This window comes from Pan paniscus, chromosome 14 (assembly GCF_029289425.2).
Source record: "Pan paniscus chromosome 14, NHGRI_mPanPan1-v2.0_pri, whole genome shotgun sequence".
NCBI classification, from domain to species: domain Eukaryota; kingdom Metazoa; phylum Chordata; class Mammalia; order Primates; family Hominidae; genus Pan; species Pan paniscus.
This window is the reverse complement of record NC_073263.2, coordinates 79,192,389-79,216,122: the sequence shown is the minus strand read 5'-3', so window position 1 is coordinate 79,216,122 and position 23,734 is coordinate 79,192,389. Positions and strand designations below refer to the sequence as shown.

At 35.3% G+C, this 23,734-nt stretch overlaps 1 protein-coding gene across 13 annotated transcripts in view; it reads right to left on the bottom strand.

Annotated features, from left to right (window-relative positions):
• Positions 1-2,470: 2,470 nt before the first annotated feature.
• Positions 2,471-23,734, bottom strand: part of SCEL (sciellin) — a 169,151-nt gene continuing 147,887 nt past the window's right edge. For all 13 annotated transcript variants that reach the window (XM_055096859.2, XM_055096863.2, XM_055096864.2 and 10 more), the window contains 6 exons: positions 19,447-19,509; positions 13,339-13,410; positions 10,594-10,668; positions 7,019-7,127; positions 4,992-5,094; positions 2,471-3,541 (listed from right to left, as the gene is read on the bottom strand). In XM_055096859.2, the coding sequence (XP_054952834.2) occupies positions 3,525-3,541; positions 4,992-5,094; positions 7,019-7,127; positions 10,594-10,668; positions 13,339-13,410; positions 19,447-19,509 (439 nt within the window). In that variant the 3' untranslated portion in view covers positions 2,471-3,524. The remainder of the gene's footprint in view (positions 3,542-4,991; positions 5,095-7,018; positions 7,128-10,593; positions 10,669-13,338; positions 13,411-19,446; positions 19,510-23,734) is intronic.

Below are 23,734 nucleotides of genomic sequence, written 5' to 3'. Positions count from 1 at the left end.
AATTTCAGAATTATTGTATTAATTTGTTTTCTGACTTTCAAACTCCTCCTCCACCTCCTGCTGGCTTTAGAATGTAAGTTTCATGAGGTCAGGAACCTTGACTGTTTGGGTTATCCCTGGGACCTAGAACGTAGGTCTTTTTTTAAGTTATTGAATAACAGAACAAATGAATAAATGAATGAACGATGATAGATTATAAACCATGCATTTTTTCTAAGGAACCTAGAATAATTGGGCATTTAAATGTATTAATGAGAAGAATGTATCAAAGAGAATAAAAGATCCTTTCCAGAAGGCATTTATAAGGCAATGATGATGTTCACTTTCCTCTCATACAGTGAAAACATTGAAATCACTGCCTACCTCATACATTTGAGTATTTCAGTAATATCTCTCAGAAGGCGTTTTTCTTTTTTAGATGGAGTTTTGCTCTTTTTGCCCAGGCTGGAGTGCAATGGCACGATATCAGCTCACCACAACCTCTGCCTCCCGGGTTCAAGCAATTCTCCTGCCTCAGCCTCCCAAGTAGCTGGGATTACAGGCATATGCCACCATGCCTGGCTAATTTTGTATTTTTTTCGTAGAGATAGGGTTTCTCCATGTTGGTAAGGCTGGTCTCGAACTCCTGACCTCAGGTGATCCGCCCGCCTTGGCATCCCAAAGTGCTAGGATTACAGGTGCGAGCCACCGTGCCCGGCCAGAAGGCATACTTTCTAAGCAGGACAAAGATCCAGTAAATAAGGGTCAAAATGGTGCCTCAACTTGTGTTGTGATAAAGTCAACATGCAATTCTAAAGTACATACAAAATATTCAACAACTCTTATGCATCTAATAAAAGATATCATCTAAGAACCGGATAAGTAGCAGGAATAGATTCATAGTCATGTGATATTTGAGTTGGTGGAAACATTCAAGAGTCAATATTCTAAACCCCATAGTTTAAACAGTAGGGAATGGGCCTAAAAGGAAATATGGCTTGCCCATGTTATATACATATTTATAGGTGGCTCTGGGAACTGTTGAGCACTAGGGAATAGGGGGAACTTTAACAGCAATTTATTTACATTGTATCAAAATAACGAGCAAATTCAGTAGTACAGAAAAAAAAAACCAACATCCTTTTTAGTTGGCCATGATGTAGACCCAACAGTTACTTGTTTTGGTAGAGTTCTTTATCAAGCTGAATGTTCCAAACACTCACAATTTTCTATCATAGTAAACAAGTCAGGGAATGCACAGTAGTGATAGCTGGACCATCTCATCACTCATATCTAATAAGTAGAGTGACTGCAATCAAACCATTAAGATATACATATTACTTCTTGAATAAATTCTTATTTCTTGGCCTTATTAAAAGAGAGAATATCATTTTATACTATACTATTTCTGAGATTATTATATGTCTTTGACTTTTATTTAGAAGGATATTGTCATGATGAAGCTATTCATTCTCTTTTAGAGACATCTTTTTATTGGTGATAGAATTCAGGATCTAGTATCCCTAGATTTAGGCAATTGTGTCCAGGAACAGTGTCAGTCATTACATAATTAATAGCCTGCAAAAAATGTGAGATCTTGTAAGTTGTTTTGGGAATCTGTCACTTCTATAGTGAAAATAAACCCAGACATAATGAAGTGATCTTGATGAATCAGAAACACTTCTCTCTCCATTTCATGTCTATTCCATTTTTACAACAGCTTTTGGTTTGATTTAATACATTATTGTAGGAGAGAGGGCCCATTAAACAGCTATAGAAAAATGAGAAATGTGTTCCTTTTAGGTTTTTATACTTTTTAAATGATATTCAGATGATTTTAATTACTACAAAAGCATTCAGATGTTAATATACTTTATATGAAAGAGAGGGATACTATTTCATCCATCCTTTTCTGCAGTGAATTTCAACTCTGAGAAAATTATTTCTTTTGATCACTCTGATAGCGTATAATAAAAGAACAATAAAACATGTGGCTCAATTACCACTGCTTCTCATCAAGCATGAATTAATGAATATAAAATTATTATTAATTGTTTTTCCTGGCTCCCTTTTCATTGGACAACAATTATACATTGCTGTATTTTGATAAGCATTTTGTGTTTAACACTTTGTGAACCAGGCTTTAAGAGGAACAGAAGCATGAAATTATTACACAGAAGAATAATTCTTTGAATGTATTAACATTTGGAAAATACATGATAATCTTTTAATCTCCCTAGTTTATAGCAGTTTTCCACAACTGCCTTAAAACTTCTCTAGAATTCTGCCTCCACTTCCATGTTCCATACATCTTTTTTCTAGAAACAGTTGCTATATGCAATTAAATGGTTTAGAAGTTCAATTTCCCAATGTTAATTATACTAGTTCCTCACATGATTATTACATGTTCAATTTCTTCAGAAAAGTTTCTTAAAAATAAAATCTATAGCTTGAGCGGTTAAAAATAAATTAGTGCAACAGAGAATATAATAGATTGTGATCACTATAATTGACAAAATTGATGTTAGTGAATTATATTTACAAACACTTCACATAAAGATTCTATGTAACTGATAGTTCATTTTATTTTTATAAGCCTTCTGTAAATATAGTGCTATGTAATATGAGTATATATAACATAGTAAAGAACATATCTTTTTAGTCCATAACCATTACTTCTAATGGATTATAAGTATACCCAGATTTTGAAATGCATACAAAGAAAATTTAACAAATAATAACATGTAAGCTATACATGTCATATTTTACCCGTTACCCATCAATCTGTTTCTGTTTTTAAAACACAGTTTTCAAACACTAAGTCTGTGATTAAACAATGACACTAAAATTAAATTGTTTATATGTCCTACCTAGTTCAATAGGCTTAACAAACATGTATGCATATATGTTTCCAAAGAGCAAACTAAAAACTGCTTTAGAATCAGAGAATTTGGGAAGCAAAAGGAACCCTAGAAATCATTTTATCCAATGCCCCTTGTGTTACAAATAATAGCACAGAGATCTGGAAAGTTTAGTGATTTTTGAGGTCTATAAACTTTTTATGTTAACATCTTTCTGCCAAACTGTATAAGAAAATTGTTGTTAGTATTTCTTTTGCAGATGAAGAAAGCATATCTTGCTTCCTTGACAGTTCTTTGGGATGTCAATGTCTATGAATCCAAATTCTTAGAGAAAAAAAGGTGAAGAAATGAGAAACTTGGTTTAAATGGAAACCACCACTCACAGCCAACATACGGAGCAGGGATGGACCTGGCTGGAGTGTAATGCATCACTCCTTTGACACTGGAATCTGGAACCATTTGAACTTTTTATTGCTAACTCTAGCCAGAGACCAGATGGCTCTTTTTATGTGTGTGACCTTATTGAAGACAATTAGATTACTTATGCAATAACAGAATTGTTAATTTTGTACAAGAGTTGATCTTCAATGTGAAAGCTTTTCTAGATTACATATTATTAAGATAAAACTTGTAACTTTTAATTCCTTAATGAGTGCTTTTCATCTTGATTTCCTTGTGCCAGAGTTATGGAATCCACTTTGCTGAAAATTAAAAGAAAAAAGACGTGCAAATTCAGTACAGAAACAAGCTCATCATTAAAATTTACAGACAATTATTCACCCAACGGGTAGTGGTAGATTAAGGATTCCACTTTTCCTTCCACTTCTGAAATAATCGCTGTGGCTTTTGGTCATACTGTGTACATGACGTACCAGATGCCTGGTATGCATATTTATGAGATGTCTGAGAGTCATCTCTTGACAACTTATATGTATTATAAAACATGCAATGCCTAGGGAGTACATACAGGGAGGAAGACATAAAAACTTCTGAGTCTTTTGGTAATCACACCCACTAACCCACATCATGAACTCTGGGAGAATAAAAATTTTAGAGCTACCACCATGCACATCAAGACCCATTATATAACATTAGATCATCATAAGATTACTAACTCAGGAAGAAAAGTGAATATGAGAACTCTCTGGGGGAAGCAGAATATAGAAGGCAAAGTATGAATATAATTAGGTATGTTCTTGTAATTGATTCTGCAGCCTGATGGAACGTGGGTTTCTGATTATTTTTTTCAGAGCATTTTCTGGATGTAGTCTCCCAGTAGCTCATTAATATCACACATTTGTCATTAAATTCCATACTTTGGATCCCAGGTAGGGGTCCCAAGTGTTCCTCTTTCATTCATTATACCAACAAGACAGCAGGAAAAAGTGCCTTTCACATAGTACCGTTGACCGTCTTCTCAATATTATTTTGGTTATTTTATCTACTTACTATTGAATCTAAAAGGAAAATGCGGATAGTAGCTTTTAAAAACCAGTCAAGTTTCACAGGACTTAATCTTGTTAATTTACCATACAATGTGCACATCTCTTAAATTAGCTTGTAAAACTTTCATATGTAGTTTATAAAAAATGTTAGTTAAAAACACAGGTCCTCAATATCCTTTTCTCACATTACATATGCTAATTAAGAGTGCAAATTATGGTAACATTGATCTTAGATGGATAAAAAACTTAAATGCTATATTTTTGTAAAACTACATAGAATTAACTAAATTTTCAATTTAAAAGTAATATTCAAAAGCATTTAATGCAATAACCAAATTTAGTTAAAAATTATACAATATTCAAGTGCAAGCATAAAATGTCATTTACGAATATGGACTTCAATTTAAACAATTATGTGAGTAGACAATAACTTTCTTGTTTGGAAAAAAACGGAAAATTTTCTAAAATAAATGACACTTTGGTTTAGTTGTATCTATATCTAATCTGATACCAGAAGACAATACAAAAGTTGATTGATTTCACACCATTAAACAAAATACTACCATAGTATAAATATCTGCAGCTGAATTATTAACTAAATATGAGTAGTAAAATGTTTTACTTTATTAAAATACATCATTTTAAATGATACCAAATGCTCATTAAGGTTAACCAAAGTGTTAAATGCTTAGAGTGTAACACTTACCCATAATTTTAGAGTAGCAAGGTTCACAGTGTATTGTCTGTCTATAAATCCAAATACTATCACCCGCTTGTAGATTTTCCAAAGGCTGCTTGCATATTTCACACTAAAGAAAAAAATACATATATAAAGTTTCCATTGTAAATGAAATCTAGATTATTAGAGGAACAGACATCATCTCTCTACCATCGAGGCACTTTTAAGGGATGTTTATCACTGAAGTTTTCTACTTCACTCACAGTGGAGTAGATATGAATGTCCAGAAATTGTTTATGCCAAGGACAAGATGACCACTCAATATCTCAAACAAACAAACAAAAAAACACAAAGGTGCATTTATTGTTTGCTAACTTAAGGGAGAGCTAGTTATGCTGTCCAGGCACAACCTCACGGAGAGAAATAAACTGCTTATCTGACTGGGTTTGAGAAAAAGTTTATTTTGAGTTGTGCTGGTTAGAAGTAGGAAAGGGCTGACCGCTGCTTCAGACCTGTCCACTGCTGATTGGCTGACCTTAAAGCATGAGGCTGTCACTGATTGGTTGGCTTTCAGAAGCAAATTCACTGAAGTAAACTGTCATTGATTAATTGGATGCGTCTAAACCAGTTCATGTGGCTCTGTATTGCTATGGCTATAGAACAATCAGTATTTTTCTAAGAGTGTGAACATGTTTGTTTTTATTCTTGGTAATATTTTATTGAAATTACATTGAAAATAGAAATAAATGATCTAAAATGTAATAAATGAAAATATTTCTATTTACCAAAAGCAATGATCAGGAGAATATTCTTGTTTAAATTTTTCTGCATAGTAATTTTCAATAAAAAACTATAGACTAAGTTTTGTTTAATTGAATATATTTCATAAATAAAAAACTTTATGTTCTTATAACTAATTATACAACCTGGAGATTATATTTTTATATAGAATTCTGTACATTATGCCCTAAAATTGGAATGTTTTGCTCAAAATGAGTTACTATATTTCTGATTGCTATGTGTCACTTTTTGAAAGTAATAGGACTAGAAGCAATCAGTTGACAAAGTATTGCATTCTTTGACTGGATTTGATCATTTGTATCAACCGTAGAATGTTGCACTAGAAAGAAACCATATATTTGGCCCATAGTTTCTCCAACTGACTGTACATTAGATTAATCAAGGAGCTTTTTAAAAATACCAATGCCCAATAATCACCTCTAAGATTCATGATTTAACTGGGGCTGGTCCCGATCATTCTATTTTTTCCTCATCTCCCCAGATGATTATAATATGCAGCCAGGGTTGAGATCCACTGGTCTAGTCAACACCTCATTTTACAGTTAGGGAAACTGAGGCCAAGGTAATTCAGGTGGTTGTCCAAAGTCACACGGACGTAGTTACAGGCAGAGGCAAAACTAGAACTCAGGTCTTTAGATTCCCATTTACTGCTTATGCAGTTACACCAAAAACAATGTTGTTGATCCACCCAATGTTATGGTTAGAATGCAAAGAAACGTCCTATGAAAGCACAAACTATGAAGCTTTAGTCTACTAATAAAAGCTTTATTAGTATTTATTGAGCCACAATTAATTACCACTAATTATGCTCTCAAAAGCAGACTGACGTTCACCTATTGTTAAACCCATTGGTCCTAATTTCATGAGGGAAGAAACTGCTAGCTTTCTTCTCAACAATTTATTTTCTTGTTTTGATTTCATCACATATTTTCTGTAATGCATAATTTAGTAAACTGTTGCAAAAACTTTTATAAAAAGAACAAGTGGGTTTTTTTCCCACAGATTTAAATCTCTAGGGTAAGAGTGAATAAATGTGTCAGTAATCAACTGTAAGCCTAAAGCCAAGATAGTAATTACAAACATTTGAGGTTTAGGCTGCAGAACTCAGAAATATTAAAGTAGTGTACTATTAATGTGGCTGACAGTGCTTCTGAAAGCTTTTGCTTCATCTCATGTATTACATTAAATTATTATTTTTATTCCAGTTATTATGCAATTTTTTATTTAATTAAGTGAAATAAACACATCCTTACCTTAAAGCAAGTAGAATGGCAGCAAATTTGTAATTCATCTAAAATCATTTTAGTTTCTACACCCAAGGGTTTTCGGCAGTAAGTGCACATATCTCTTTCAATGACAGACCTATAGAAATGTAAGCAATTAAAAATAATTTGCCACAATACAGAAGACAGATGTATTCCCTATAAACTCACATGGCAACGGTATATTAATTTTGATGATACTTTACTTTAGAAAATTTCACAAAAAAACAAGGAAAGTTTGGAGTTTACTTATTCTAGTAATAGAATTGACTCTTCTAGTTTTCTCAAAATGATATCAAATAATTAACATGAGAGAAAGTCCCAAATTATTAATTCATCAGAAATCAAGAGTAAATCTGGATGGGACAAAGATGTTCAGTTTCCTAATTGAATTAGGAAATATCTCAAGTACTCCTCAGAAGTAGTAGAGGGCTTTTAATTATGAATTTACATATATCATGTTACAGATTACGTGGAAAAATTATGCTGCAGATTAATATACATTTTGAACTCTCAGAATATTCAACAGGCCCAAAATAGAAATCCATTCAAGAGCACATAGATAAACTCACAAAATGATGAGTCTGTAGTGCCTGGGACTGTAGGGGCCAGAGTCACCAAAACACTCCTCTTGGTGCCACTGTAAGACTCAGGATATAAGGATACCTATCGTGACAAAATTTATACCCTCCAGCAAGACATAACCCCACCACAAATTTGATGGGGAAGAAAAGAGAGTTTTGTTATTTATTAAATAACAAATGCTAAATATTTGTTAAAATAATGTTCAATGATAAATGATCTGTAGATGTGATCAGCAGAATCCAAAATATCTTGAGTCACACCAGAACCTTAAGAAAGGATCCTTTTCCTTTTTTAAGGTCTTAGGACAGTCTTAAATAGCACCCTGCAGAGTATACTAGTTTCAGGATATTAGCATGCAGGCCTGACATTTCCAGAGTAGGATATGTAATGGGGTAGTGAAATTAAGCTATATTTATATAGCCCTTTATATGATATATGAAGTGCACTTTTCTCTGCACTTATATACTCACTTATTCTTCACAACATTCCTGACAAGCCACTATTATTATTTTTATCATCACTTTATTAAAAAAGAAACAGGTACAGAAGGATAATTAACCTGCCACTGTCATGAAACCAGTGAGTGGAAGAGTGAAGATGTGAATGGAGGCAGCATGGTACCAACACAATGAGTCCAAAGATCTGATGTGCTCATTGTGTTGAAATGAGTTAGTCGTACCCAGGAACCACTAATCTATTATCAAGCCCAGAAGTAGGATCAGAGAGGAGAGAGAATGGAAGGGAAAAGTAAGTAGGAGAAGAAAGGCATTATAGTAGATAAACTTTATCTAGCTTTATACTTTTAATCATTCTAGTAATGTCTTTCTAAGTCTCATGTATATAAATAAATATTTTCTGCTTTTATTTGTTCTGTACCCACTTGCTTATAGCTACCTAGCAAATATTTTCCTATGGATTATCCGTAAACACACACACATATGTATGCATACGCTTAAATTTCCCATTTAAGACTGTAAGCACTTCAAGAGTAGAAAATAGGTGCTCTATGTCCTTCATCCATTCCACAGGCACTGATCTAGGAGCTGCAAATACAAAGAGTGGTGAGCCAGTCTCCTCTGACAAGATGCTCTTTCCACTGGGGAAACTAGATGCATGATATAACATGCATGATTGTTTCCAGGGCTTGGGTTGAAATGCACAGTGGAATACAGGTACGTGGACAGACTGAGGAGAACAGAGCCAAGAGAACCACTAACCCCTGGGGTGAAGTCAGGAAAGCCTTGTCAGAAAAAAGTGCTATCTGCATTGTTTGAAGAGGAAAGAGCTCTCAAGGTGGGCTTGGTGGGGTGGGGATGAGGGGTTGGTGGAGGAATTCCAAGCAGAGTGAACAGAACATACAAACTTGCTACTCTGGGAGGGTGTTTGGAGGGATTCAGCATCAGTGAATATTCTGCTGGAGCAGGTTCTGAAGGGCCATGGAGAATGTGCAAAAGATGTTGGACTTTATCCGGTTACATGGGAAACCACTTTAAACAGGATTGACGTGCTTAAATAAGAACTGTAAGAACATCGCCAATTTCACACACTATCAACAGCAAAAGGTTGTATAACTGACTGGTCTCATGGAGAACTGACTTCTGCGCTGATGACTAGGAAAAATTTCAAAGCCATTTTAGGAATAGGGTTTAAAGTCTTTCTATTAACAGCAATACTTTTATGGAGAATGTTTTCCTCCCTTAATAATAGAAATACAAGCTCAGGAAATGCACTGATGTTGGTACTATCTTTATTAAGATCATACAGTTAGTCAAAGATCTTTTCGAAGCATTGTGAAAACCTAGATCTGTTTTTTTTAATTGGCTATCCAGATGATATCTGTAGTTCTAATGCTGGTGTCAATGACTTTACTACTCAAAGAGGTGTGACTTATAGGCAAGACACTCAGCAAAGCATTGCTAATGGGCAAAATATTGGAAAAGTGACAAGAAAGGGATATAATTTTGATACCTGGTTCACCCATGTTTCCCTTAGAAAATGGAACATAGGTTCATGATTTTTTAAAAAAAATTTACTGAGTACACATTAGGTACCAAGCACTGTGTTAGAAGCTGAGACTACATATGAAAATAAAATATCTCTACCTTGAGTGAGTCATATCTCCAGCCCCTGCTATAAAGAAACAACATCAGTGGAACATCAGACATTTGCATGATGGCTTGTTTCCAGGGCTTGGGTTGAAATACTAATTATTTATTTTCATTTACTTCACTGGAAATCTGCAGGCCATACTCTCATAAGTGTCACCTAGGTGCTCCACTGAACATTGAATGGTAAAAGAGGATCACTAACAGCAAAAACCTGGAACAGGGCCAACTCACCAGCACTCAATCAATACTCATCATGACTCCACTCCTGGGAACTGAGCTTGGGCCCAGAGTGGGTCACAGCAGCACATCTGCACAGCTGTTTGTAAGCCAAGAAGGCTGCAGAAAAGCACAAGAAGGGGGGATTGATGGCACAGTCTATGGATGCAATGAAGCCTAAACGCTAATAATGTGGCAGTCCTGGGGCCTCCTGGGGATCACCAGCAGCAGAGGGGCTGGCCTGGGAGGCAGCTGTAAGGCACAGAAAGGTCTTTTGATAATATGCATCAAAATCAGACAGCAGCAACAGCCAGGAAGCCAAGAAACAAATTCCTGGATGCAGAAGTTGTTACTGAGTTGCACTTTGGTCTGCCCATGCACATACATGACAAGAAACATCAGCAGAACCATCTCCAAGTACAAAGAACAGCAAGAAATATATATATATATGTATATATATTTATATATGTATATATTTATATATGTATATATTTATATATGTATATATGTTTATATATGTATATATGTTTATATATGTATATATATTTATATATATGTGTGTGTGTGCCTGTGTGTGTGTGTGTGTATATATATATATATATATGTGTGTGTCTGTATGTGTGTACTTTTTATGTATGGAAATAAAGACATACTCACCTATCAGAAGTTGAATAAACAGTTTGTATGTATTTTCCAGAGATATTCTCCTGATATCCATCCTTGGGTGATTTACTAGGAACAAAATATATGGACATGTGAGAATCAGGTGATTTTCCTTATGTAGATAAGAAAACACACTCACACCACCTCATGAAGCCTCATAATATTTTATCTTTGTGTATGTTACAAGCCAGGATGATGTACTGACACATTTTTTTAATCTGTAGAAATATTGATACACAAGTCACCCCCAATTTGACATATATACCAAAATAAATAGAGAGTAGGGTAAGGAATACAGGAACAAGTGTGAGCAGGAAAAGAAGTCCTCATCTTTCATGAAATTTATACTTGCACCTCATCTGTTTACTAAAGAAAGCTACACAGAATGTAAAGTAGATAAAGAAAATACACAAAGCACAAACAGGGCAAGCACACAGACACATACACCATTCACAGAGAGAAACTGAGATTCTTGAACTTTTAGAAAAAGCATGCAAAATTTTTATTTTTACTTGAATATATCCAAGAAAGAATAATTTAGAATGAAAGCAAAAGAAGTATGATTTTTAAAAGTCTTCTGTTTTCTATTATGTAGATTATCCCAGCTTTTAAACACCACTATTTCCTGGAGACAAATAAAATCTGTAATGTCCTAACCAGCTGGCTCCCATAATTGTTTTCCAAGTACTTATGCTATCTGGGCATATATTAAGAATAGAAGCAATATGTTTCTTTATTTCATACGATGAGTGATAACCACATGGCTCTCACTTGGGATTTTTAAATGAGAAACCTATCTTTCTCTCCAAATTTCCTGGAGGCAGACTGCTGTCAGAACTAAAATCTACTTTATGAAACACATAATCCCACAATGCTACAAAAAAATTTGCACATATTTATGGAGGATGCATGTCATGATTCCCATTTTATTGATGAGGAAACTTGAGACTGGAAGAGTAACATCACTAGGGCTACACGGTTAGGAAACGACAAAGAAGGATTCAACCTCAAATGTGACTCTAGGGACTCCATACTGTACCAAGCTGCCTGTCAATGTAGATTTTAGGAAACTTAAGGATGTCTGAGGTACATCACCATCCTTGCTAGGTTAAGGTACAGGAGGCAATGAATCCTTTCAGAGGCTTCCGGTCAACAGACTATTAGCCTGATATGCCACAATATTAATATTATCTTTTTATAATGATGGTGCTCAAACTCTGAGGCACATCAGGAACATCTGAAGAGTTTGTTAAAACACAGGCTGCTGGGCCTGAGCTGCAGAGTTTCTGATCTAGCAGGCAGGAGTGAGGCCAAAGAATTTTTATTTCTAGAAAGTTCCCAGGTCATGCTGATGATGCTGGCCCAGAGACTATGCTTTGAGAATTACTGTTCTATATGTGAACATGATACACATATGTACAGGGTATTCAGTATGTACTTTTAAAAAAATAAACCATAGTCATCATAATAAAATAAGTATGCTTTAGTCTTGGTACTTCCATGAATCGAGTTAATATTATTTTATCCATCTATCCTATTAATTAAAAAATCTAGAGTACGATGTTTAGCAGAATATTCCTATTCTTAAATAAATCATTCATTATTCAAAAATCAATATTGTGGTTGTTTGGCATTAGTTCCCATAAGAAATTTCTTTAAAAATCAAAATGTATTGATGTGACATCCCATAAGGATAAAAATGTGAGAGATTATTATGTAAATATAGAAAAAAAGCCTATGTTATTGTTCGCCAATATTTCACGCCTTGCCTTCACTATGATACTATTTGATATTACTCATCTTTTTATCAATTTATTTCAGATTTAGTAACTCCTTACTGTTTTAAAATTTACTCTGAAGTGTTTTAACTTTTAGTTTAATTGAAAGACAGCAGAAATCACTGACTTGAACACGCCAGAGAGTGAGAATTGGATTAAGGAAAAAATCAATATTGATGTTGCATTTTACAAGGTAAATTATGCATGGGTTTGAGAAACCTTTTTTGGAAGATCGCTTACCTCCTGACATGTATTGAATTTCCTGGATCCCCATCACGACTGCCATCCACACAGAAGCTTCCCTGAATACTCTTCTCTTAGACCTCTTTGAAATGGGCTTAGCTTAACCTATGGGTCATGTATACCAGCATTTGTGTGCCCCACCATTATTGTACTTCACAATTGGGACAATTCTTGTTTTATATTCCTTGAAAACCAAATGAATTATTGAGCCCTGACCTTGGTTTACATTTTCCTCAATATCCATCACTCCAAGCAGCAGATTTCAATTGAAACATCAATATCCCATAACTTGGGCCAAGATAGCACTACTCAAATTTATACCCCTTATTTTAGATTGGCAGTAAACAAAAGTAGATAGAATTATTTAATTCAAGTGGAACTCCAAATTAGTATAGGAATAGTTGTGCATTTTATAAAGCTTATTTTAACCATATAGTTATATACATTTATGTGAGAACTTTCAAATGGCAACCCTATTATGTATACATGTGTTATACTAAAATATTACTGAGTTCATCTAATGACTATAATTATTTATAGCCCAAGTACATAATATCAGAAACATTATAGAGAATTTTATATATATAGAACTCAATGTACTTACAAATGGTCTTCTATTTGAAAGAAGTACACTCTAAAACAATAGCATCTCTTATTAAACATAGATCCTTTCAAAATTATAAAATGAAGCAATATATTTGAAATAAATTTTGAATACCTATTCTCCACATATGTCCTTGTGTACACAACAGTATCCTGTGGTCCTGCCTGCTTGGCTCCAGTGTTAGAGCTGCAAAACAAATCATTTTACTTCATGATTAAAGTTTATTTGCAAGGATAATAAAAACAAGGCTATTTTCTAATTCAATGCAAAATGTAATGAATATATGTTCCTTCTGAACTATAACTTTGAAACATGAATGTTAGAGTGGTATTAACACAGCACTGCAAAAATTTTTTTGTCTTCCATTTTGTTTTTAACTTCCACTGTCTTGGTTTACTTCCTAAGCATTGTTACAAAACTTGATCACTCAGTAATTCTTTTGTAGAATATGAGGATTATTTTTGAATATTTGTATAATATGTTCTAGTGTCTCTTTCTCTGATGTCTCATTCATATTTCCAAACCATAACTTTCTTCATAAACCTCAAACCAAAAGTAGACCTTAATTAGCTATCATGACAATATCTGATTTAACGAAGCCTTTAGATCTACCTAAAGAATGTCACACTAATGTCACAATCATGCTTTTTTAAATTGTAGACTTTTTAAGGGAAAATCACGTTTGATAGTTTCCTATCCAGATGTCACACAATGACACATTCACTAACTCAATACTTTTGTGTAAAGCTGTTTATGCAGATAACCCCACATAAAATTAGAAATTTCTGCATTTCAAAGAAAGGGTCAAGTTGGATGTGAGGTATTTTTATAAAACAAAGGGAGAATAGTCCTGTCATTTATTCTGCAGTTGACTGCGGTACCTGAGATTGTTCCTGGCTTCATAAGAATGGGAAGCAATTCTTGTGGACTGGTTGTGTAGAGCATTGGTGAACCCATTGACTTGGGCATCTAGCCTCAGAAAGCAAACACAAGTATTTGGCACTTCAAATCAAGGTCACTAGAAGTTTTTTGTGTTATTAAAGTTCTTCTCAATTAACATTATTTTACAATGTGAATCTCTTTGTGTTTGCCTGGCTTCTACACAGATAACACAAATAGAATGCATGTACTATTTTACTCCCTCTACGGAAACCTCTGCCTTACCTTTAAGAATAATCTATAGGTATGTGCCACATTAGCTAACATTGCCCTTTTTTATCAAGGACAGAAATCATCTGAAATTGGTTCCTGTAACATTTTCACACCAGCAATGCCATTATAGAAAGCTTCCCATGTACAATATATCTAAGAATTTATCAATTGAATGAAAATGATCCAGAGGTTGCTTTGAGAAATTCCAGTCTTCATTTTGTTTTTAATGGAAGGCAATATTTTGAAGATGGCAGAAGAACTCTGACCTAGATTTCTGCTAATCTAAAAATGTCATGATGCTTAACAAAATGTAGGCATATTTGCTTTTTCCTATGGAAGAGAGGAGATTCTTAATGCAAAAATAGAGAAAATTTAAGCTCCTTTTCCTCCTCCATGTTAGTAAACTCTGACATAGAAGAGACATGAAAACCTAAATGAGGGTTTAGGTCTTAATCAAGCCTTATCATTCTCAAACAGGCTGATAAAGCTCTTAAAGAAGAGGAAAGCATTTGTTCACATATTATCTCTGGCATACAGAAAACCGTCTGGTTTTAAGGCAGATGTTTCACAAAACATCCAGGTGAGCTAAAATTTTATTAAGTGATGAGAAGGTGGAATTAATATTATTAGGTTTTCTAACACGATTATTAGAATATGTCATCCCAAGAATAACAAACCTAGCTAAGAATCACTTGAAAATGTTCAGATCATATAATATACAATACAAAACCCAACTTTAAGAAGTAGACAGCGTCAAAGGACAAAGATTATCAGTGAGTTTGAAATGCATTTGCACTGTCCTCAGCAATAGAATATCAAAAATCACCAGTTTGCAAAATCCACAAACAGGAGAGATAAGTGATTTGCCAACAGTACTGTTATGGACTGAGATGTATTCCCCCAAAATTTACATGTTTAAGCCATAACCTTCAATGTGACTATATTAGGAGACAGGGTTAATAAGGAGGTAATAAAGGTCATCTGAGGTTATGGGGGTGGGGCCTTAATGCCACAGAACTGGAATCCTCATAAGAAGAGGAAGAGCTACCAGAGATATCTTTCCTTCTGTGTACAGAGGAAAGGCCATGTGAGTACACAGTGAGAAGGTGGCCATCTGCAAGCCAGTAAGAGAGGCCTCACCAAAACCAACCCTGATAGGACCTTGCTCTTGGCCTTCCAGCCTCCAGAGCTGTGAGAAAATAAATGTCCATTGTCTAAGCCACCCAGTCTGTGGTATTTTGTTATGGCAGCCCATGCTGACTAATACTGGTATCTTTTCCCAGTTGTGTTTATAATGTGATTAATGACAATGCCTTCATGGAAGATTTAATTTTTATAACTGTGAACAAAAACCAAATGCTAGGTTTGGAATGTGGGACAACAAATTCTTTGATGGATTTTGCTCCTCATGTAGACTTTGAGGATGATAATTTTAAAAAATAAACCATTATTTTGGAGTAATTTTAAATGTACAGAAAAATTCCAAAGATAACACAGAGAGTCCCTGTACACCTTCACCCAGATTCCCTTAAGGTTAATATGTAATTATAACAGAGCTGTCAAACCTACAGAATTAATATTTGTAACATACTATGAACTAAACTACAGATTCATGTCTCACTGGTTTTTACATTGGTGACTTTTTTCTGTTTCAGAATCCAATCCAGGATATCATATCTACATATCCATCATGTCTCTTTGGTCTCCTAGGGTCTGTGATAGTCTGGAAGTCTTTGTTTTTCATGGGATAGTGATAGATTTTACAACAAAAAATGTATCTTCATGACAATAAGTTGTAAGACTAATTTTTTGTTATTTAGAACCATAGGAATAGAGTTGGAGAGACAACACTTTGGCAACCAACAAAACAGCCCATAGTGCCTTTTAAAATGCTACTGGGCCCCCTATCCAGATATTCTAATTTAACTGGTTTGGGGTACAGCTTGGTCACTAGGAACCTTTAAAGCTCTCCAGTGAGTTCCTTATACAGTCAAGGTAGAGAATCACTGCCTTAGAGGTTGGGAAGTCCAACCTCTTACTCAAAAGAGCATTGATTCTCAAAGTGTAGTCCCTAGAATAGCAGGTGATTCTGATGTACCCAAAAGTTTGGGAAACAGCGCAACAGAAGAACCTCTGCCAAATTATTCCTCTCAAATGCCTTGAATAATCCTTGTAAAGGAGAACTCATGACTCATAGCATATGTCACTTGATGGCTTAATTGTTAGGAAGTTATCCTCCATTGAAACAAATTGCTGAATTGTAATTTCCAATCAATGGTCACAGTTTTGTTTCTTAATTAAGCAATGACTCTACAAATACAAACCCAAACATTGTATTGAATCTTACAGAATTCCAAATGGATTTACACTTGAGAAAATGTTCCCTACAGTGTAAATTCACCTTGAAAATTTACCTAAAACCCTCATACACTGCGTGTGAGAATATAAAATGATATGGCTGCTTTGAAAACAGTCTAGCAGTTCCTCAAATGGTTAAACATAGAATTACTCTACAATCCAGCAATTTCACTCCTGGTATATACCTAAGAGAAATAAAAACACATTTTCACACAAAAACTCATATATGAATGTTCATAGCAACATTAATCAAAATAGTGAATTAAAACCCAATAGTGAAACAATCCAAATGTCATCAGGTGATTAATAGATAAACAAAATTGTCTGGCCACCTTATAATTATATGATTTGAAAAGTATTACAGTTCTTAAAGTCTGTGAAATGGCCCTATGAAATTAATTTCACTCATAGTCACAAACCATTTAGTTTAGGGAAAGACTCTTCATTTAGAATTGAAATAAAAATATTTAAACTTATTCCTGTTGAGTCTCAGAAAAAGTACCCCAAAATGAAAGCCTCAGAAGCAGCCTCAGAAGCAAAAGTTTTTCTCTGACCTTCTCCTGCCCTCCTGTCTCAGTCTCATTCTCCCCCAAGGATAGCCAAAGAAACTAGAATCCCTCTTCCCCAAGGCAAGAATCCTTCCTTCCCCAAGGAAACCAAAACCTGTTTTCCCCAAAGCCAGCCATAAAACCTAAAATTATTACTCTACCTATCCCTTCACCTTTCTTTCTATGGAAAAACTGGCCATAAAGAAATTCTCTGACATCCCTTGCTTGACTGTAGGTCAAAAGACCCCCAATCCAGAAGAATTCTGCCCCATGCCCAGAAGGAAGGAATGCATGCTCAAGAGGTTAAGAATAATCTAGGGACACAGGCCTTGCTGGCTTTCCCCACTCAGTCTCTTGCTATTAGGTCATATTATTTTTGTCCAATCATATTTCTACATGGCTCTCTGTACTTTATTGAACCTAAGTATTAAATGGACAATTTCCCCTGTATCTTTGAGTCTTCATTCTGAAGGCCCCGACCACAGGTTAAATAAATTTGTATGCCTTTTCTCTAATTACTCTGCGTTTTGGGAGTTGATTTTTCAGCAAAGCTTCAGAGGGCAAAGTGGAACTTTCCCCTTGGCTCCTACCTTCTTAATGAAACAAATTAGAAAACATGTATTTGCTTGGGCATCCAATTACGATGTAAAGTGAATACATTCATAAAATGAATCACCTTTCAGTTTAGCAGATTTTCCCGGGACTCTTATTTAGATTTTTAATTTGATTCATTAAAGTACCTGAAGAGGTAGAGTAAGCTGAAGTTACAAAGAAGCCAAAACTGAGAGGCAAAAAAAATTTTGGTTATCAAACAGAAGAGCAGAGAATAAGGAAGCCAACAGGTACAGGGAAGGGCAGGAAAAAGATGGACAAAAGCCAATACTCAGTGACTAGCTGAGTTCCATTAGTAACAAAGAACTCTAGTTAATGTCCAAGGGTTCCAAACTTCTTCAGGTCAAGAATGGACAATCTCCCAAGTGAAATCTCTCTGAGGCCCGGCAATGCCACCATTCCTGCTCTTGAACTTCCATGAAATTCCATTTCCTCATTAATCCCATTTCATGAACAAGTCCAATGGAACTGGAATGCTTCTCAAATCAAATGGGAAATTCCTTAATTTTACGTAATAATTTACTTGTAATTTTTTTTACCCCAATCACTTCCAAATAATACTTGAATGAGATTAGTTAAATGTAAGCCCAGTCCTATTCCCAAAATAGTACATGTGTTTCCAGGATAAGCAGATTCTACTGAAAATTTATCCTCCCTCATTCTCTCAAAGACTTTCTCAAGGTCACAAACAGAAGGAAGAAGATGTTTTGGGGAATTAAAGGAATGGAAAGAAACTATCTACCTGTCGGATTCAGGAACCTTTTAGAGACAGTATGAAAAAGAAAAATGAGCCAGCTCTTTTCCTAGCTTTTCCATTCTCTGCAGATGAAATCGCAATATCATTTCTTTTCATAGAAAAATTAATAGAAAAGGTAACTGCACCTATGAGGGTGAAAATGGTAACCTATTGTGTTTAGTATTCCCTCATATGTAGGGGTAAGAATTGCTAAACATGGAAAAGTTAATTTTTCCTGAAGTATACAGTCTGTGACAAAAATTAAGTATAGCTCCTGTCCTAACCTTTCTTGTAATGGCCAATAAGGTATCACAGTTTTAAAGCTATTATACCCTATGGTGTAAAGAAATTTCAAAATTAGGTCCTGTTTTGTGGCTGTGATAAATTCATGCATTCTTTTAGCACTAGGCATCCAAGGAAGAGATTCCCAGAGTGCTTTCTGCACTGCTGAGAGCTTACCAAGCAACAGTAAGTAAAAATAAATCTTCACAGCCCCAAAGAGCTTTGAATTTCCATGATGCCATTTACACTAAGCAATAGAACAGCAGGCCCTGAGTCAGAAATTCTAACAGAATAAGAATTATGTTAATTTTTCCCTATTAGCTATTAAGCACCTTGTAAATTTTTGTATTTGGATGATATATATATATATATATATATACACATATATACACACATATACATACACACTATCCAAATTATATATTACATAATATATAATATTATATTTTATATATATAATCTTCTAAGGCTATACAATATATGCAGATGCATATAGAACTCATAAGAAAAAAAGTGAATTATAATAAGCTTTACCTTCCATTCTTGTTTTCAGACACATGAGAATTTACTTCAGTTAAATTTTCCAGGTTCTGGTCTCTAAGGAAAAAAAAATATATATATGAATAATTACAACATAATGATAGGAAATAAGAAAATGCTAAAACATTTAAAAATCAGTACATAATCTTAGACACAGTCATTTGTGGTCTATCAGGCTATGGGAAATTGAATATCTGACATTGAGCTATTTGATCCATACAACTCATGGATCAAACATGGAAGTATGGATTACATTGTGAAAGAGAAATAAAGAACTAACTTTTTGGAAGGTTTGGGAAATCTGATCTGAAAAGAAATCACTAATTTTTATTAACATTCAGCTCATTTTTCTTTTTTTATTGATGTATAATAGATGTACAAAGTTTCAGGGTATGTGTGATTTAATACATTCATATAATTTGTAAAGATCAAATTAGTGTACTTGGGCTATCTATCACCTTAAATATTTATCTTTTCTTTATGCTAGACTTATTCAATGTCTTCTCATCTAGTTATTTGGAAATGTACAATCAATAATTGTAAACTATAGTCACCCTACTGATCTAATACTAGGTCTTATTTCTTTTATCAAGCTGTATATTTGTACCCATTAATCGACTTCTTTTCAGCTAACATTTAATGAGTACTATCTTTGTGTCATGAAGTACTGTGTTTTCACAAGGATTATCTCATTCAGATCTCACAAAAGTCCTGCAGAACAGCATCTGGAGCTCAGACAGGCAAAGTAAATTTTCCAAGGCCAATTAATTAATTTTCGGAAGAGTCAAGATTTGAGATGATGCCATCTGCCCACCTGAAATCAATTCTTAGATGTTTACCCAGAGACCTTATTTAGGCTTTGGGGATCACAGAAACAAGGGAAATCAACACAAAATTTGAATAAATAATTCATTATGTGGGGGAAGAAATGGAGTAATTTGATTCTTATATCTTGGGCTGCATTAATGATTTGACACCCTTTCATGAGATACAAGATCCTCTGGTATGTTATTTATACATTAGGTATAACATTGATAGTTCTTTTTTTTTCTTTTGTCATGAGTTAGGAAACGTCTTTGTTAATAGGGTAGGAGCACTGTTTAGAAGTCAAAACAATGAGACCCAGTTTTTTCCTTACTTCTGTGACCAAGTTAGTCAACCATTCTAAACTTTATTTTGCTTATTAGTCTGTTTCCACACTGCTATAGAGAACTGCCTGAGACTAGGTAATTTATGAAGAAAAGAGGCTTAATTGACTTACAGTTCCATATGGCTGGGGAGGCTCCAGGAAACTTACAATCATGGCAGAAGGTGAAGGAGAAACAAGTACGTTCTTCGTAAGACTTCATAAGGCTGCCAGGGGGAACCACCAAACACTTTTAAACCATCAGATCTCATGGAAACTCACTGGCTCTCATGAGAACAGCATGGAGGAAACTGTCCCCATGATCCAATCACCTCCCACTAGGTCCCTCCCTTGACATGTGGAGATGTGGAGATTATAATTTGAGATAATATTTGGGTGGGGACACAGAGCCAAACCATATCATTTTGTAAAGAAGGACACTAATGTCCAAACTCATATAATTGTGGTGAGAATGAGTAAGTTAATGTAAATAAAATTCATGGCACAATGATATGGTTTTTGTCCCCACCCAAATGTCACCTTGAATTGTAATAATCCCTATGTGTCAAGGGTGGAGCCAGGTGTAGATAATTGAATCATGGGAGTGGTTGTCCCCTCACTATTCCTGTGGTAGTGAACAAGTCCTAAGAGATCTGATGGTTTTATAAATGAGAATTCTCCTAAACAAGCTCTCTTGCCTGCCACCACATAAGACATACTTTTGCTCCTCCTTCACCTTCCGCCATGATTGTGAGACTCCCCAGCCACGTAAAACTGTGAGTCCATTAAACCTCTTTTTATTTATAAATTACCCAGTCTTGGATATGTCTTTATTGGCAGCATGAGAACAGACTAATACACACAATGACTACAGTTGTGGGTGAATTGAATAAGCATAAAAAAATAGTAGTGCTGTGATCCTGCAGTTGACACTATTGATTCCACATTTTGAGAGGCCACTTTCACATTTTTATTTCTGTCCTAAATTGTCACATCTTTGGAATTAACTGTTTTTTAAAAATCTCCCCTCTCGTGGTCCTAAATAGTGGGTTCAAATAAGGTTATTATACATGGAATCAGTATACAGACTCTCACTCACAAATATTGATAAAGATGCAAAATATGATAAAATGTTCTCATGTTTATGTCGGGTGAGATTTAATACTCTTTTTACATAACATCCAAGCCAACAATAATTGGTAAAATATGCAAATTCGGCAGCATTCCCTAGCCATACTTAAGCCTCACATTTAAAACACTAACTGCATACTTTTGAAACTGTAGAAATTAGGGTAAATTACTTTTTAAATGAGTTACAGTGGAACTATGCCAATTAATGCAGGTAAAAAGTACTAGGTTTCAGAAGTAGCTCGGAAGCATCAAATTATTGGCTCTGCAGTCCAAATGATGTAAAATTCAAAACTGAATTCTTCTACATAACTGCAAGAACTGAGTATGATAATCTCCCAGCATAAATCCTGCAAATTTAGAAATAGTGACTAGAGTCTTTGGATTTGCCTAATCCTTGAAGGTCTCCACTAATTACTAGAGCCATCTTCTTGGCATAAAGGGTCACTAAACTATCTTAACAACCTTGGCCATTAAGAGATCTTCCCCTTAATGTTTTAAGTAATACTTTACTCAATATTTGGGGATAGTGGAATAAAATTAAAGGGAATATCATGGTATTCCATGATCCAATTTCTTAGGAATGTCAAACTGGGATGGTGGGCAGTGGTAAATAGTGGAAGATCATCAGGAGGTGTGACTCTTGGGCAATTAGAACTTTGTTTCTCAAAGTGATTCCCCTTCCAGTGCTAATGCTAGAGGAACTGAGTGCTAGTTTTATAGGGAAACTGGTGGCTTTCATTACAACTTGAGAGTAGGGTCACATTACTATGGCCTAACATGGCCTTGCACATAGTAGCTGCTCCATAAATATTTGTGGAATTAATTTAAATTATCTTTTCTTTTTTGGGGAAACCTCTTACAACCTTATCCAGCTCTGAGAAAAGATATTAAAGGAACCCCAGGGGGAAAGTATTAGCCTAGACCATTAACCTTTAAGATTGTCTGGTCTATCTATATCTAGGGACATAGTGTCCACCATATCCATGTGGAAAAAAGACCAGTAAAGCCAGTTATGGACATTTCACCTCCATCTCTGTCCATCACCCAGGACCTGCCTTACTTCACCCCTGAATGCATATATTATATTTCTTTCCTTTTTGCACAGCTCTCAGTCCTGGCTTTGTTTAATTACCTTTGGAACTTGTTCTGGGTTGAATTATGTACTCCCCCAAATTCATATGTTGAAGTCCTAACCCCCAATAGCTCAGAATGTGAACTTATTTAGAGATAATCGTCCTCAGAGGTAATCAAGTTACAAACAGTGTCTCTGTAGGAGGAAATTTGGACTCAGACACACACAGAGGGAAGACAAAGTGAGGACATAAAGTGAAGACAGTTTTCTGGCTGGGCGCGGTGGTTCACGTCTGTAATCCCAGCACTCTGGGAGGCTGAGGTGGGTGGATCACGAGGCCAGGAGTTCCAGACCAGCCTGACCAACATGGTGAAACCCCGTCTCTACTAAAAATACAAAAGTTAGCTGAGCGTGGTGGCAGGTGCCTGTAATCCCAGCTACTCAGGAGGCTGAGGCAGGAGAATTGTGTGAACTGGGGGAGGAGGAGGCTGCAGTCAGTCGAGATCCCACCATTGCACTCCAGCCTGGGCAAGAGGGTGAGACTCCATCTCAAAAAAAAAAAAAAAAAAAAAAAAGTGAAGACAAGTTTTCCACAAGCCAAGGGGAGAGGCCTGGCACAGATACTTCTCTTTTGGCCTCAGAAGGAACCAACTCCGTGGAAGGAACCAACCCTGCTGACAGCTTGATCTTGGACTTCTGCCCTCCAGAACTGTGAAACAACAAATATTTGTCTTTAAGCCACCCAGTCTGTGGTAGTTTGTTATGCAGCCCTAACAAATAAATACAGGTCTGCTTCTACCCTCACAACGTGATTACATATATTTTCTCAGCCTTATGGTGGACATCTTTAACTCCTCCTGGCTTTCAACTCCTGGCTGCTATAGATACTGCATCATCCTGGCTGCTGTAGACACTGCCCACCTGTCGCTCAACCTCTTTGTACCTTAGTTTTC